The sequence below is a fragment of the Anabrus simplex genome, chromosome 1, assembly GCF_040414725.1.
Source record: "Anabrus simplex isolate iqAnaSimp1 chromosome 1, ASM4041472v1, whole genome shotgun sequence".
NCBI lineage: Eukaryota > Metazoa > Arthropoda > Insecta > Orthoptera > Tettigoniidae > Anabrus > Anabrus simplex.
In genome coordinates, this window is record NC_090265.1 from 1771676059 (window position 1) to 1771692176 (window position 16118).

At 37.8% G+C, this 16118-nt stretch overlaps 1 protein-coding gene across 2 annotated transcripts in view; it reads right to left on the reverse strand.

Annotated features, from left to right (window-relative positions):
* Positions 1–1569: 1569 nt before the first annotated feature.
* The window catches only part of LOC136858798 (zinc finger protein 718), a 115137-nt gene continuing 100588 nt past the window's right edge, over positions 1570–16118 (reverse strand). For both annotated transcript variants that reach the window (XM_067138613.2, XM_067138612.2), the window contains one exon: positions 1570–6667. In XM_067138613.2, coding sequence (XP_066994714.1) covers positions 5950–6667 — 718 coding nt within the window. In that variant the 3' untranslated portion in view covers positions 1570–5949. The remainder of the gene's footprint in view (positions 6668–16118) is intronic.

Below are 16118 nucleotides of genomic sequence, written 5' to 3' on the forward strand. Positions count from 1 at the left end.
TGTTTTTCCATTTTTCGTGCATCTTCCCTTCATAAGCCCAAATAAACTGGGAATTTATAGTAGGCCTACACGAAAAAAGGTATATAGGTTATAAACAGAATTATTCACCTACAAGGTTACACCAAAATAACGTCTAATCCATTGAAGATAGTGATATTCAGTTTCCACATCTTTGAATGGTATTAAGCCTTTGCACTTCTATGTCGAGTGGGGATCGACATTAAAACATGAGACTTGCGCTCCGATGTTGAGTCCCACTCGATTTGACAATAGCTTGTACTTTCACACTTGTATGATGACTCTGCTGTGTTCTAATATTGTAGAGCTGGCTAATGATCTCCTAGAGAAAAACACCTTTCCCTATTTATTATAGTTTGTGGGAATCGTAATCTCTGTTATTCTCGAATGTTTATGAAAGTTTACTGATGATGTTGATTGAATGTAAACATGGCTTCTACTTCACCTTTGCTCAGAGAAGTGGATATTTTAGAACAGTTAGTTGACAGTGATAGTGATGTTGATGAACCAACAACTGACTCGAATGATTTAATAGTGAATAATATAACTGAAAGTGAACAGAGTGATAGTGACAATGAACCTGGAGGGGGTGATGCTCCTTCAATCCATGGCGCGAGTAGAGAGCTGGCGATCCTGATTTACCTGCATTCTTATTCAATGAAACAATTTGTGGATATAAAGCATCAGGTAGGAAGAATCTTTCAACACCGTAACTGTAATTATATTTCATGTAACATTATTATATTTTGAGTTAAGATTGTTTTGCAGTGCTCTCTTCCTACAGTTGTTCATAGTGCAGAAATTAATTAGGAGTGGAACAGGAGCATACACTAAGGGTAATGGAGTTCAAAAGGTTAAGGGGCTCATGAAATAGTGTACTATGTTCTTCCCTTGAATTACTAATAATGGAGATTTTGTTTTTAGAAATAAAACTACAGTGATTTCTGACAATAGCAGAAATGCTTGTACTATTACGACTTCATACATAGGACAATATTACTTTTTTGAAATATCAATAATAATTCAACTTGCATGGCAACTTAGAAAACTGGAGCTGAAGGAAAGGAAGATCCTGAGAAAAATCATGGGCCCCATTAAAGAAGAAGGCAAGTACAGAATCAGGCACAACAACGAACTGTACCAACAATTGGAGAGCATTACAACATCTATGAGGAAGAGGAGATTGAACTTCTACGGTCATGTCATGAGAATGGACAATCAGAGGCTCACCTCCAGAATCTTTCACACCATCTCTAGAGGGAAAGCGACTAATGCCAAGTGGGCAAGACTCGTCAGAAAAGACCTTCAAGAATTGGACATTGCTCCCAGTGAAATTTATGACAGGAATAGGTACAGAACGTTGATCAGAACATCAAACTCTCTCCAGTCACTAACAGAAAAAACAGTACGTCCGGGAGGAGGTGTGAAATGGACTCAGGAGCGAAAAGACATTCACAGTGCAAGAATGAAGGAGTACTGGTCAAAGAAGAAAGCTGCTAGAGATAAGAACCACGTGGTCCATAGCAGGCCCAAACGGAACTAAAAAAAAAAAATTCAACTTGCAATTCTAGTGGCTCAGAAGGCACCCGTTTTGGCATATCAGATGACATTTGCTAACGCAAATTGTTTTCTTATTGTGATCCCAGCCACAAAATTGGTACTCGACATTACGTACAAATATGACTTAAATATAATGTGATATATCCCTTAGGTTTCCAACGTGTTTCTGACAAACTAAAGAGAGCATAGGCAGGTTTAAAGCAAATAAAATAATGGTGTTGGTTGGTATTATTGCAGCATGTGCTTCAGTATTAAGGTAAACTCTTGGTCCATGACATCATTTCTTGCGAAAAGACTGCAAATGTGCACTGCCATTGATGATCAACATTTTGAGCACATAATAAAATAGAAACTTTACTGTGAGAATCACTAATTTAGGTGCTCCTTTTCAAACATATTCTAATTCATTTGTATCCATTGTTTTTATAATAATTCTTCCTATACCCAACAAACGATTGATTATGAGCAGAAAATCAGCATAGTGGCTTTATCATACAAAGAAAAAAATCTTGTTGCTTACATCATCTTTAAATGCATAATTCCAGTTAGTGTTCCAACAATTAAAAAACAATAATGTATTATATTCCCATGTCCAGTCCACTTCCTTCATTAACAATGAAGTTTAACTCTGGACTGGGACACAGTGTTGGAGGAGGAGTGGTGGAAAGACCGAAGCAAGTGGAGAGGAACCATATTTGCCCCTACCCGGCTACAGCTGGATAAAGGGAAATGATGATGATGATTTAACTCTGACATCATTCCTATGCCTTTCTAAAAGGAGCTGTTCAGTCAGTTTTGCTGTGTTATATATATAAAACAAGTTGTTTTATTTATTTACTAGCTGATGTACCCGTGCTTCGCTACGGAATTCTCAGAAAGACTGACTTGGTGGTTTTCCTAACTGAATTCAACATAGGTCATTACATAAACGTCAGTAGGAATGTAGCGATTGAAAGCAATGTTATCATATAAAATACTCGATCAAATGAAAAACCGCACACTTTCTCACTTTCAACGAACGGTACTACGGTGCCGATCTACGAGGCCAAATTTCCAGAGCTGGAATAACCAGGTCGCAGACTGCCGTGAACACTCCTCTGTCATTATTCCGTTAAATATGCACACTACTCATTCCAATCACTGCCTCAGAGCAGGGATTGAATAGCTCGAATACTATGATGAACCAGTGTGTTACGTACCAGATATATCAGAAAATGTATGAACCAGAGGAATGGCATGCTAAAGAAGAAAGTTATCTTACTCCCCAGCTACTTCCCGCCAATATACAGGCAGGCTGTTACAGTCGGTACGACCAGGCGAGTTTCCCGTGTGGTTAGGGGCGCGCCGCTGTGAGCTTGCACCCGTGAGATAGTGGATTCGAGGCCCACTGCCGGCAACCCTGAAGATGGTATTCTGTGGTTTCCCATTTTCACACCAGTCACACCAGGCTGTACCTTAAAGCCAAGGCCGCTTCCTTCACACCACTATTCATTTCCTATCCCATCGTCGCCATAAGACCTACCTGTGTCGGTGCGATGTCAAGCAAATTAAAAAAACCTCGGTACGCTGCAGTAATCCTATCTATCGGGGATGAGAGGAAACAGGTGACAAAAAGCACATCACAACAAACAATGGTCAATGTAATGTTATTGTTGATAAAGTTTATGAGCTTTCTATATTGCAGGCTTTCACGTTAGTTTTCTTTCGACTCTGTGATATTAGGGTGTCTTACAAAATTATTTATATCGTAGATTGTAGTTCCTTATTCTCAGACTTTACATACCGATTTTCACTAAATTCTGTTCACCCATTTTCTCGTGACCCGGCGCTGATATGGACTTAGTAACAAAAATCCAAATTCATAAATATCTCTGATTATATGTGGTACGGTAACAATGTATAAGACATAAGTGATCAGAAAATTAATAACTTCTTATATAACTACTACTAACTTACGACATAACTAACGTTATGTTAGTTATGAAGTATTTATCGATACGACCACTAATAACATAAATAATATATTTGAGAATTACATTTCAGGCCTTCCCCTAAAGTACCATTTCACTCAACGTGAATAAAAGAATTTGTAGCCTATTTTGCAGAGGTTCATCACCCGACATTATATACCGATTTTCATTAAATTCTCTTCAGTCGTTTTCTATTGATGCGTGTACATACATACATACATACATACATACAGACAGACAGACAGAAATTACGGAAAAGTAAAAAATGCATTTTCTTGTTACCGTGGACATGACCGATACAGAAATACCATTCTTTTCAAATTCTGAGCAATGTACAGACAAAACTCTTATTTTATATATATAGATTTATTTTATGCCTTTGTATGTGGAGAAGTTAGGGCTCACGGCCCTCTCTTACACTTAACCACTACGCATCAACACAGATAGTCATGTCTTATGGCGATGATGGGATAGGGAAGGACTAGGAGCGGGAAGGAAGCAGCCGTGGCTTTCATTAAGGTACAGTCCCACCATTTTCCTGGTGTGAAAATGGGAAACCATGGAAAACCATTTTCAGGGCTGCCAACAGCGGGGTTCAAACCCACTATCTCTCGAATGCAAGATCACAGCTGCGCACCCCCAAATGCACGCCCAGCTCGCTCAGCATTTTCATTTTTCAATTTATATGTACGGTATCCTCAAAATAGAGACAATGAAGCTTTAGTTACATTTCTTTGTAATGAACACTATTATTTTGATTATTTTAAAAACATTAACCGCCCTATCCCTTCTTTATTCACCTGTCAAGGACAAGTGCCCGATCCGAGCCAGTAGAGCAGCAAGTTGAACTATTACTTGATATTTCAAAAAGAGGAACTGTCCGATGTATGAATTAATTACTTGTCTGGTCGTAATAGTACAAACTTTTGTGTTAGGACCATAAACTACTACAGTGTTCCATAAAAAAAATATATAAAAAACAAGGTTGGTGTCAATATCTCCGTCATTAATAATCCCACAGAAAAGCATAGTACACTGTATTTACGAGCCCCTTAATCCTATGCACCCGTAAACGGACTGATACGCGCTCGAGCGACTGGGCCAGGACTCCACAAGCGGCCTGATATGCCGGGGTGCGAAGGTCTCATATTGGAGACGTTTGTGACATCTGTTGGCTTTTCCCGGAAATATTTGTACTAGAAATCTGTTCTTGGTGTCTCAAAATGTCACCTGAGTGCTCTGGTATGCTGCTTTGGCAAAGAGAATTGATTAAAATATTGGTAGAGAAATCTGTATTCTGTTGTTGACAAGATGGCTGAGAAGGAAGTTGCCTGCTCGCGCGATATGCTCAGTAATAGCAAAATTCAAAGCATACTTGATGTTTTAGGCTCTGATTTCAGTAGTGATAGTAAGGAACGAGTTATTAGTGATCCTGTTCATGAATGATCATGAAATGTAGTAATATCGTAGATTAATATCGTACGACATGGAATGCCGAAATGACTTTCTTCCGCCCCTCAAGATCCGATTACGACTGTCGGATTTGAACCTACGATCTTCGTACCTGGATGAGAACTCTTCACTAGTGATCCTCAGACTGAATCTTAATAATAATAATAATAATAATAATAATAATAATAATAATAATAATAATAATAATAATACACCGAGTGAGACATACGGCTGTAAGTTCGTTTTTGGGAGATAGGTTCGAATCTCACCATTCGCTGCCTCGTGATTGGTTTCCCATTATTTCCTTATTTACAAATCAGGCAAATGTTAGGCTCATGTCGTATTGGTTTCCCATTATTTCCCTTTCAAAATCATGCAAATGTTAGGCTCGTGTCATATAATTAAGGCCATACCACACACTAAAGAACATCTGAGTTAAGATAAGTTAATGAAAAATTTAAGTTTTCATAGGGAATTTTTGTGTTATATTTCTGTATTGTTCTGTTATGGAATTTTTCAATAATATAAGACAGGTACCGTGATAATACGTGCAGTCGATCACCCACTATACTGTTTTAACCGAAAGCTTGCAACACCAAGGCTGCATACTAAAAAGCTGGCGGATTCCTAGCAATGTCAGAGCAAAGTGCGGGTGGGTGCATATGGGTTAATACCATTTATGAATATGAAAACAGAATATCAGTATCTTCAATGGTTTAGAAGTTATTTCAGTGTAACATCTTGGGTGAATAATCATGTACATACACAAGAGCTATGACAAAAATACTTTAAAAACAAAGACCATGAGTTTCACGAGTCTGTACATTTTCATTATCGTTAGTTTACACTGGTAACACATTGTTGCTTATCTCAATAACCATAAGCAATCTGATCTGATTTTTAAACAGCGAAGATTCACCTTCTTGTGATTCAGTTAACCCAGTATTATCTAATAATTATCTTTCTCATTATGATGAGTACTGCTATGATCAACATTCACAGGAATCTTCCTCCTTATGTTAAACTTCTTACTCATAATGGCCACATGGCCAACATCTATCTTTGGAGGAAAGTCTTCACCTGCATGCACAGCCTTGTCCATTACTGTCAAATACTCAGAATTATTTTCAGGTATTTTCCTATTTCTCTTATACGGTATTTGGCGTATTTTATACACATTGTGTCTATGCTCCTTGGATTTAAGATGCCTGCCATATACAGCAGCAGTAGCACACACCCTGTCACAAAGGCTGCAGCGAAAAGCAGGCCTTGAAAATGGCCCATAGGATGTACTATACATATGATCAAGGCTGACTGCTTTCACTGTGTGACAGTCTGAAATTCTATGAGATTTGATGGCTTTTGCCGATTTAAACTTTTTCCCACACTCTTTACACGAAAATGAAGCCCGAGTGATATGTACCTTCTTATGCAAAGCAAGATGATGCATAGTTTTAAATTTTCTGTCACAGAAACGGCAGTTAACAAACTTTGTACGAGGAGTGCTGCAGAAATGTAAATTTAGAAGTGCTCTAGTCTTGAATTTCTGGGAACATCGGCTGCAAGGAAATCCATCTTCTACAGGTGTTACTACTCTAGGCCGATTCTTAGCAGTATCGGACTCGCCTCTGGCAGAAGATGATGTAACAGTAGCATCACTGTCAGATCTGAAACATAATTATTGTAGCATTAGAACAAACCCTAAACAAAAAATAGCAATAAAATTTTTGAAAAGTTGATCTACAAGAAAGATAATAATAGAAACCACTTCTGAAAGAAACTAAGTCTGTATACAGAATAGGGCCAATGACCTAGATGTTAGGCCCCTTTAAACAACAAGCATCATCATCATCATCATTGTATACAGAATCTGTCAAGTGTGCTAGCACAGTATATCACTCTGGAGAGGGCAGAGTCTGTCAGTGCAGGTTCGCTCTACTTTCCCCCAACCAGTCTCAAGAAGGAAGCAGGTGGGTTGAGATCAATCTGAAGGTCCAACATACAGTTTCAGAACATATTAAAAAACTCTGGTGTGAAGAGCTTGACTTCGCTCAGGCTAGTGTTATTTTTAAATATTGGTAAACACGTTTTTATTTTCAGACTGAAACAAGCTTTATTTTTGAATGTTTTTTTTTTTTTTGCATAATAGTATTAATAAAACATGAGACTTCTCTAAACTGTAATAACAAAATTGCTCTATGCATTAATGAGAGAAATGCATCGCTGTGCTGTGAGTGGCGATAATTGTAAATATAAGCATACCACCGTGCAAATACCAGCTGCTATCTTACAGCAAGTTGCCATAACTGACCAATAATGGCAGGATTTCTGAGTGTTTTATAGTGATCGTCCTAATCTTACAAGAAAGGGCGTGTACTAGCAGAAATATTTCAACAGTTATTTATGCAGTTCACTTAGAACATGTCACTTTGTGGACTGATCAACCTTTTGTATAGTCTCAACTATGTATCACAAACATGGAGAAAGCTAAAATATATCAAGAGCAGAGATCAGAAGGACTTTCTCCCACAAAAAGGGAGGGGCTTGATGATGAGCCAATAAAAATTCCAGAATTGGAAACCTCATGTATACTCTCAAATTTTTTAAAAAGGAGAAAAAATCACTAAACGCTGCCAATGAATTGCTGAGACATTTAATAACAGAGGTACAATTACTGTTTAGAAGGATGTATTTAAGGTGATACTGTAACAACATAATTAATGGAAAGGTAAACTTCATCTACAACAAGGAATGAAAGATAGAATCAACGTACGTAAAATCACGTGTACTCCAGGGTCTTAAGAGTCAGCTGTAGATGATTAGACCTATGAGTAATCTCATAATACCCACCAGCAGCAGCACGCGACTATAAGCACAGCATATAAAACACAATTACAACACATCTGAGAAACTAACTAAAGAAATTAGAAATAGCAAAATAATAATAGTAAATAGTGTTGCAGTAGGACAGAATTTAAAATGTTTGAGTGAATTTTAAGGAATGTTGTGGCTGGAAACTGACATGTATCTTTGTAATTTACAGTTTTATTACTTTAACTAGCTGTAGTGTCCATCGTTGCCGGGACAATCCCTTAACAAGTACGAAGGGAGTTCAATATATAACGCAATACATTTTTCTAAAAGCAGGTTGGTTTTATTGAGGATTCAAATACACCATGTTATTCCCCAATCCTTTTGTTATAATACCATACTTTTCAACATGATCTCCATTCAATGCTGCGGCCTTACACCACCGTAATAAGGGCCTGCATGGTACCACTGGACTAACAATAATACAATATAATAATTATAAATTATATAATATTATTAATTTACTCATTCGGAACAAATATTTCAGATTCCCTATGGGAATCAACATCTATACCACCACTTGACTAGCCGATGTCGGAGCCAACGTCATGCTGCATCAATAACTTCCCTATCATCCATGCAGTGCTTCTCGTGGAGAGCATCCTTCATTGGACCAAACAGATGGAAGTCAGATGGCTCGAGATCCGGGCTGTAGGATGATAAGGAAGAACAGTCCACTGAAGTTTTGTGAGCTCCTGTCAGAGAAGGACAAGTGTTTGCATTTTTGTGGCTATGAACACAATGAAGTCGTTTCTTCAATTTCCTTTGAGTAGCACAATACACTTCAGAGTTGATCGTTTCACCACGAGGGAGGACATTGAAAAGAATAACCCCTTCAGAGTCCCAGAAGAACTTTTCTTCATGGGAGAGTTAGTGTGGTGCCACTCCGTGGATTGCCGTTTTGTTTCCGGTTCGAAGTGATGAGTCCAGGTTTCACCGCCTGTGACAATGTTTGACAAGAAATAGTCACCTTCAGCCTCATAACGAGCAAGCAATTCCGCACAGATGTTAATACTTTGCTCTCTATGGTCTTCCGTTAGGTTATAAGCTATAAATATCATCTTTGTTCCATACTGAAGTGCAATTACAATAAATAAATTCACTAGAGGTTCCACCCTTTCAATACAATATATCAAGTAAATAATATTACATCAGTCTCGGGACCAGTTTCAGCCACTTAGTAGCCATCTTCAGCCAAATAAAAATTAAACAGATTATGTGATAACTAAAACTATACCAGACAAAGACAATGTTGCAGGAATAATTATAACATTAAACTACATATCATAATAAAAATTATGGTTATGATCTTCTTGTCATTAAGTTGACTTAGGACTTCAGGCAAAGAAGTAAATCTGGAAATGATAGCCAGAATCAGGAATGAATAAATATACAGAAAATAAATTAAAAAGGAGAAAAATGATTTATGAGACTCACCCCTAATGTCTGATGAAAAACAAGCACTGACTTGCTGGAGGAAGCAGGCAGGCCATGTAAACAAAGGAGTAGACAGGGAGAGGAGGGCAGCCCCACCTTAGACACCCCTTCTCCCCTCCATGTCTACTCCTGTGTTTACATGGCCTGCCTGCTTCCTACAGTCAGTGCTTGTTCCCTATCCACTCCTTACTTCTGCCACAATTAATTATTCTACTATCCAGGTAACAATATTCATCCACTTCACTTAAGACTTCATTTCCTAATCTAATATTTCTGTAAGCATAAAAACAACCTATATACATGCGTGATCCTATGCGCGTTCCTAGAGACAACTGTCAATTTGGTGCATCCATGGCAACGTGGCTTAAGTGACGACAAAGTATTTCTGCATTGGACTTAGAAGTCCTTAATCAGGTACAAAATGAATCGAGAGAAGCTCCCAGTCGTTAACTTACATATGAAGGAGCATAACTGCTCCTGACAGGTACAATATTATAGGAGTCTCAGCTCCAAGGTACAATAGAGGCTAGCCTCAATCAAGCAATTGGTTGCTATTTACAATCTCAATTACACTTGGTAACCCCTAGGGTGATACCACTTCATAGTGTTCATACGCAGTTTGCCCCATGGTGGGCTTATCTGTTACAAAGTATCACAATCGTACACATGGTTGCCCGAAGGAATAAACAGGGGCATAATTATCCATACTGCAAGGCCTCTAAAAAGTAAATGTTACACAAAGCAGGCCATTAAGAAATCGCCATAAAATGAACACTAACACAAGCAAAGAAGGCCTTCCTTAAGAAAATAAATTTGCTCACTTCAAACGTTGATACAGGAATTAGAATGACGATTTTGAAGATGTTCGTCTGGAGAGTGGCATTGTATGGAAGTGAAAGACAATAACGAGCTCAGAAAGAAAGAGAATGATAGGACACATCAAGACACCCATGTCTTGTTCAGTTAGTTTTTTTTTTGCTATGGGCTTTACGTCGCACCGACACAGATAGGTCTTATGGCGACGATCAGTTAGTTTTTGAGGGATGTGTAGGCGATAAAAACGGTAGGAAGAGGGCAAGATATGAATATGACAAACAGATTAGAGTAGATGTAGGATGTAGTAGTTACGTAGAAATGAAAAGGTTATCAGAGGATAGGATGGCATGGAGGGCTGCAACAAACCAGTGTACGGACTGATGACTGAAACAACAACATTCATGGTTACAATGATCATAAAAGTGGAACAAAATAAAGGCATTAACATCAATGATCCTACTACTCCATGAAATGATGGCAAATAGTTCGAACTGTAGTTATCAGACAGTGCGACTAGCTGAAGACTAAGCCAGTACATAAAAACGGAGATTTCCAGGGCCAGTCTTCAATGTGTTAGCGTTATTTTCAATTTGGTTCAGGCTTTCTAATAGGCTCACATTAATAATATTCCACTGATGTATATTAATATAAAAAAGCAAGATATGATTTTTCTACCATTTACTGTATTTTCTTGCATAAATACCCCAGCTTGCTTTACGCACCCTAATTTTTCTGTTCAAACTGGGGAAAAAGAAATGTTTGCGTATTAGACACACCCACTTCCTCAATTATTTATTGCACAGTTCTGGATGTGTTCTGAAACAATTATGTCAAGACGCAGCCTTCCTATTGAAAAACCTGGCATTTTAAATACCATGCAACTTCCTGTTGTCACCCATTAGGAAGTACACTGCAGTAGTTCAGAGAGTGAATCAGCTCAGACCTGACTAGTGATGCTCTATTCCATTCTAGCACAAACATATTTTATGACTGTTCCAGGTACACAGATGTATTTTAATCTCAAAATTGTTTGTTAATCAACAAAGAACAAGTATTCAAGTAATACTGTATGATATAAACTTGCGCTGATCAGTTATGCCGAAACACACACGAATTGGGTATCAGGCCGCAATAATTCAGTGTTCGAGTACAATGTACGTTACTGGCGGAAACAGTCAACTGCACTTCAAGCAACCAAGAAGTCCTGGAAAGCATTTCGCAGCCCAGAAAGTGGCAACATTCAAGTACAGGAGAATCTGCAAACACGTGATTTCATTACACAATGACAGATATGCAGTTTCTCATTAAATACTGTACCGCATTTTAAAGAATTTGTGAAAATTTGGATTTTCTAATTCCACCTTTACAATACTGTAATTGTCTTTATTAAAAAGGCTACATTAAATTACACTCGTGAAACATGTTTCGTCCTCTTATGGGACATCTTCAGTCACAAATACAAATACAAAACATTAGAAATAAGGCGAGGACACGTTGAAATAAGTAAATAAAAAGTCTTTGTATCCTGTGACGCGGCGCGATGGCGTCTTGTCAATCTTTAATGTTAAAATGGTGCGGCATGAACATGATATGAAGCATGAAGTCCAATTAAAATCACATGTTAAAATTGTTGTTCAAAACAACGAATTGTCAATTATAAAACACCGTAAGTGGCTGTGCGAATAAAATTATGTGCATATTGTACATAAAACAGTGTTGTGGTGATGCCACATTAAAATAGCTTTCTTGATTGGGAGGTGGAGGTGGACTTATACTGATGATCCAAGTTGAATCTGATTGTGTGTGTTGACAATAGGGGCCTAAGAAAGAAAAAGAAAATATGAATGAACTGAAGAATAAAATTCAATTAAAATGTGAACTAAGTGTCCATGTGGAGATGTGGAGATTTATCTCCCGTATGCAGTTATCAGACTGTGCCTCGTATATAGGCTTCTGATAAGCTCACCTGCATACACCCAGCGTCAGTGGGTAGGGTCTGACACATCCCACTCTGACGAGTCTAGCGTCAGACCTAAGACGAAACGCTGGTTAATAGAGCAAACACCTGAAAAGCCTTACATCCGATATGTTTATGATATAAAGTCGAACAATCAATAAGAAAGGGGGCATCCTTTTCTACGAACAATTCGCATTGTTGGATGCGCTTGTGAACAGATGGCTGTTGAGAGAGCTCTTGCATTATTGTAGTGACAAAGTAGTTAAAACCTATTGAAGTTGTTTAAATTTTGTGTGTGTGTTCCATTTTGTGCTAATTATATATTGCTGTTTAGTGCTTGTTGGTAGAAATTGGGAGTAGTGATACTTATTTTAATTTTATAACAAGTAATTCATTTGGTGTTCAGTAGATTACGTTTTCTAGGTTAAGTAGGCTAGCTAGGTGTACCTTGTTCGAATTTAGGTTTAGGAAATACTTCAGGTAATAATATTAACTTTTAAAACAATATTTTTAAATATCTGTAGGTTCGTTGGTATAATACTTAGAAAGGCAGATTATCATAAGGAGTTGTAACTCATTGCAACTTCCGCCGACACTTTTCCGATATTTCGTATAGATATCCATCCAAACTATTCTGAAGGTAATAATGTATTAAATTAAATAACATGATTCACCTGTAAACTTCGATTTAAAAGGAAATTAAAGGGAACACACAGTAATTTCACTGGATAATTATGGTACTTGACAAGTTTTTGGATTGTTGACGGTTCTATTAGAATTGCTGATGATTGTTGCTATATGCACATGGTAGTTGTGTAAATAAATACAAAATCAGCTGATTACTTTATTCCGATAATTTGCCCTGCATACTTTGTACTTTCCACCTTCGTTTATTCATACAGTAAAAGTTAATAATCAAATTCCTATATCTCAATAATATTGCAGTTCAAGCCCCCGGCGTAGGTTTGACAGAAATTATTGTAGACAATCTCTTATTTTTCAGCATTTAAGGACACTTTTATTCTCCGTCCCGCGTGGTGGGGAAAGTAATAGTAATCCACCAGCGGTAAAAATTCATATAACCACATTTTAGCTGAGAATTGTAGTGTAGATACAGTATATTTAGTTAGTACCGTATACTGCCTGCTATATTCGTGTGTATCTATTAGAGCATAGTACTAATAATAAATCTGTCTAAGCTTTTAGCTTTGTTGGTAATCTTCGAGTACAGTAGTTCCTGCAAATTTCAAACTTGCAATTTTCATCTCTGTTTGTGCTTAGTAGTGACATATGGTACCGGTATTGTAATTAGGATACGTCTGAACGTAGTTTAAAATTATTGTAGTGTACTGTACAGTAGTATACGAGTAACATCTTATTAGAATATAGCGTGCTTATTTTATTATTGGAAAATATTTGTGTAGTACCAGCATAGTAGAGGTATCAGTAGAAACTCTCTTACTAAAACTCTGTTGTTGTAGTTACGATAGGCTTAATTGCAGTTTAGAATTGTGTAATTCTTGTGTATTCCTTTCGGTATTCAGTAATTAACAGCAGTTTTTATCCTGTTAGGGTGTTGTAGAATAAAAATATAGAGTTCGACTAAGTAGTATTGTAGTGTAGTCGTATATTAATTACCTACCTTTTTGTCGTGTGATCTTTGGATAATATCCCAGACAAAATATCCCTCTGTTCATATTTTTTGCACGTAAGTTTTTTTTAAACGTTTATTTTCATTTTTTCCCGTAAAGAATGGCTAAGGAGTGCAAGTGTAGGAACTGTGGGTGTGGCGAGGAACTGAGGGTTATGAGGGAGGAGTTCGGAAGTTTGAGGGAGATAATTAGGATTCCCACAGAAGACAGGAAGGAAGATACGCCTCCTTCAAATAACGTACAGGTTACAGTAGGTGTACAAGAGGGAGAGAAAGGAAAGGGGGACTTGTAAAAGATAGGTGGTCTAATGTTCTAAGGGGAAGGAGATTGCAAGCTAAGGGCTCAATACAGGATCGGGACAGGTGTCCGTGCAAAATCAGTACAAGCCACTCCAGGTAGAGCAAGAGAGGGAAGATGAGGAACAGGGAACTGTTGCTGAGATACGTGGAAGTAGGAGGAACAGAAAAGGCAGGAAAGGGAAATGTAGAGCAGAGGATAGGAAAAGACAGGTGGAACAGGGTCATGGGAAGGAGAAAAGGGAGGGGAAGTAGCATCTGTAGCTATCAGGAAAGATAGGACTGACCAGGAAGTGAGGGGATCAAATGAGGTGGGTAGGGTCGAAGCTCTGGTCATGGGAGATTCTATCGTTAGACATGTGGGGAAAGTGTGTGGAGGAAAGGGAACCAGGGTACAGTGTTATTTAGGAATCAGGAAAGTAGAAGAGAGGGAGGAGGAGAAGGAGAAGGTGGTAGTGTTTCACGTTGGTACCAACAACATAAGGCAAGCTGATATAAGTACCAACATAGTTGGGGATGTGTGGGATCTGGTAAATGCAGCATGGGTGAACTTTAAGGAAGCCAAAATTGTTATCAGTGGAATTCTGTGTAGGAGAGATACTGACTGAAGGGTGATTGGGGATTTAAATAAGACTATGGAGTGGGTATGTGCAACACTGGGAGTGAAATTTCTCAATCCTAATGGGTGGGTAGGAGATAAGGATCTGCGCTCAGATGGCCTTCACTTAAACAGCACTGGTACGTATAAGTTAGGAAATTTGTATGGAAGGGTAATAGGGAGATACATACAGGGGAACGGGGTTGTCTAGGGAGCGGTAATAAGGGTACAGAGATCTGGAAGTCACGTAGAAATGAGATAAAAATGTTAGTGTTAAACTGTACAAGTATTGTAAAGAAAGGAATAGAATTAAGTAACTTAATAGATATATATTTACCAGATATTGTAATATGAGTTGAATCATGGCTGAGAAATGATATAATGGATGCAGAAATTTTCTCACAGAACTGGAGAGTGTATTGTAGAAATAGGATAGGAATGGTGGGAGGGGGAGTATTTATTCTGGTGAAAGAAGAATTTGTAAGCCACAAAAAAGTTAAAGATGACAAACATGAAATTCTAGGTGTAAGGCTCATTTCTAAAGATAATAGGCAACTTGATATCTTAGGAGTGTACAAACTGGGAAAGGGTAGCGCTGACACAGATTCAGAATTATTTGATAAGATAATCAGCTATGCAGGAAACGACATGGAAAAAAGTGTGATTGTAGCGGGAGATCTGAATTTACCAAATGTCAATTCGGAAGGAAATGCGAACGACAGGAAGCATGACCAACAAATGGCAAATAAGTTTTTATGGGAAGGACAGCTGATTCAGAAAGTGATGGAACCAGCTAGAAAGAAAAATATCCTGGATGTAGTGTTGGTAAAACCAGATGGGCTCTATAGAGAAACCAAAGTAATAGATGACATTAGTGATCATGAAGCTGTTTTTGTCGTAGTTAAAAATAAATGGGTTAGAAAGGAAGGTCTTAAAAGTAGGACTATTAGGCAGTACCATATGGCTGATAAAGCAGGCATGAGGCAGTTTCTAAAAAGTAACTATGATCACTGGAAAACGATAAATAAAAATTGTAAAAAAAAAAAAAAGAGGTTTGTACCTGTAAAGGTAATAAGGAATGGTAAAGACCCACCTTATTATTATAGAGAAATAAAGAGACCAAGAAGGAGGTGCAGATTTGGAAAGAAACAGAGTTAGAAATGGCTGTGGAAGTAAAGAGAAATTGAAGGAACTTATTGAATCTAGCAAAAGAAGGCAGCCAAGGATAACATGACGGCACGCATAATTGGCAGTCATACAAATTTTAGTGAAAAATGGAAGGGTATGTATAGGTATTTTAAGACAGAAATAGGTTCCAAAAAGGACATTCCAGGAATAATTAATGAAAAAGGGGAGTGTGTATGTGAGGATCTTCAAAAGACAGAAGAATTCAGTCAGCAGTATGTAAAGATTGTTGGTTACAAGGATAATGTCCAGATAGAGGAGGAGACTACAGCTAAAGAAGTACTAAAATTTACAACAATGACATTT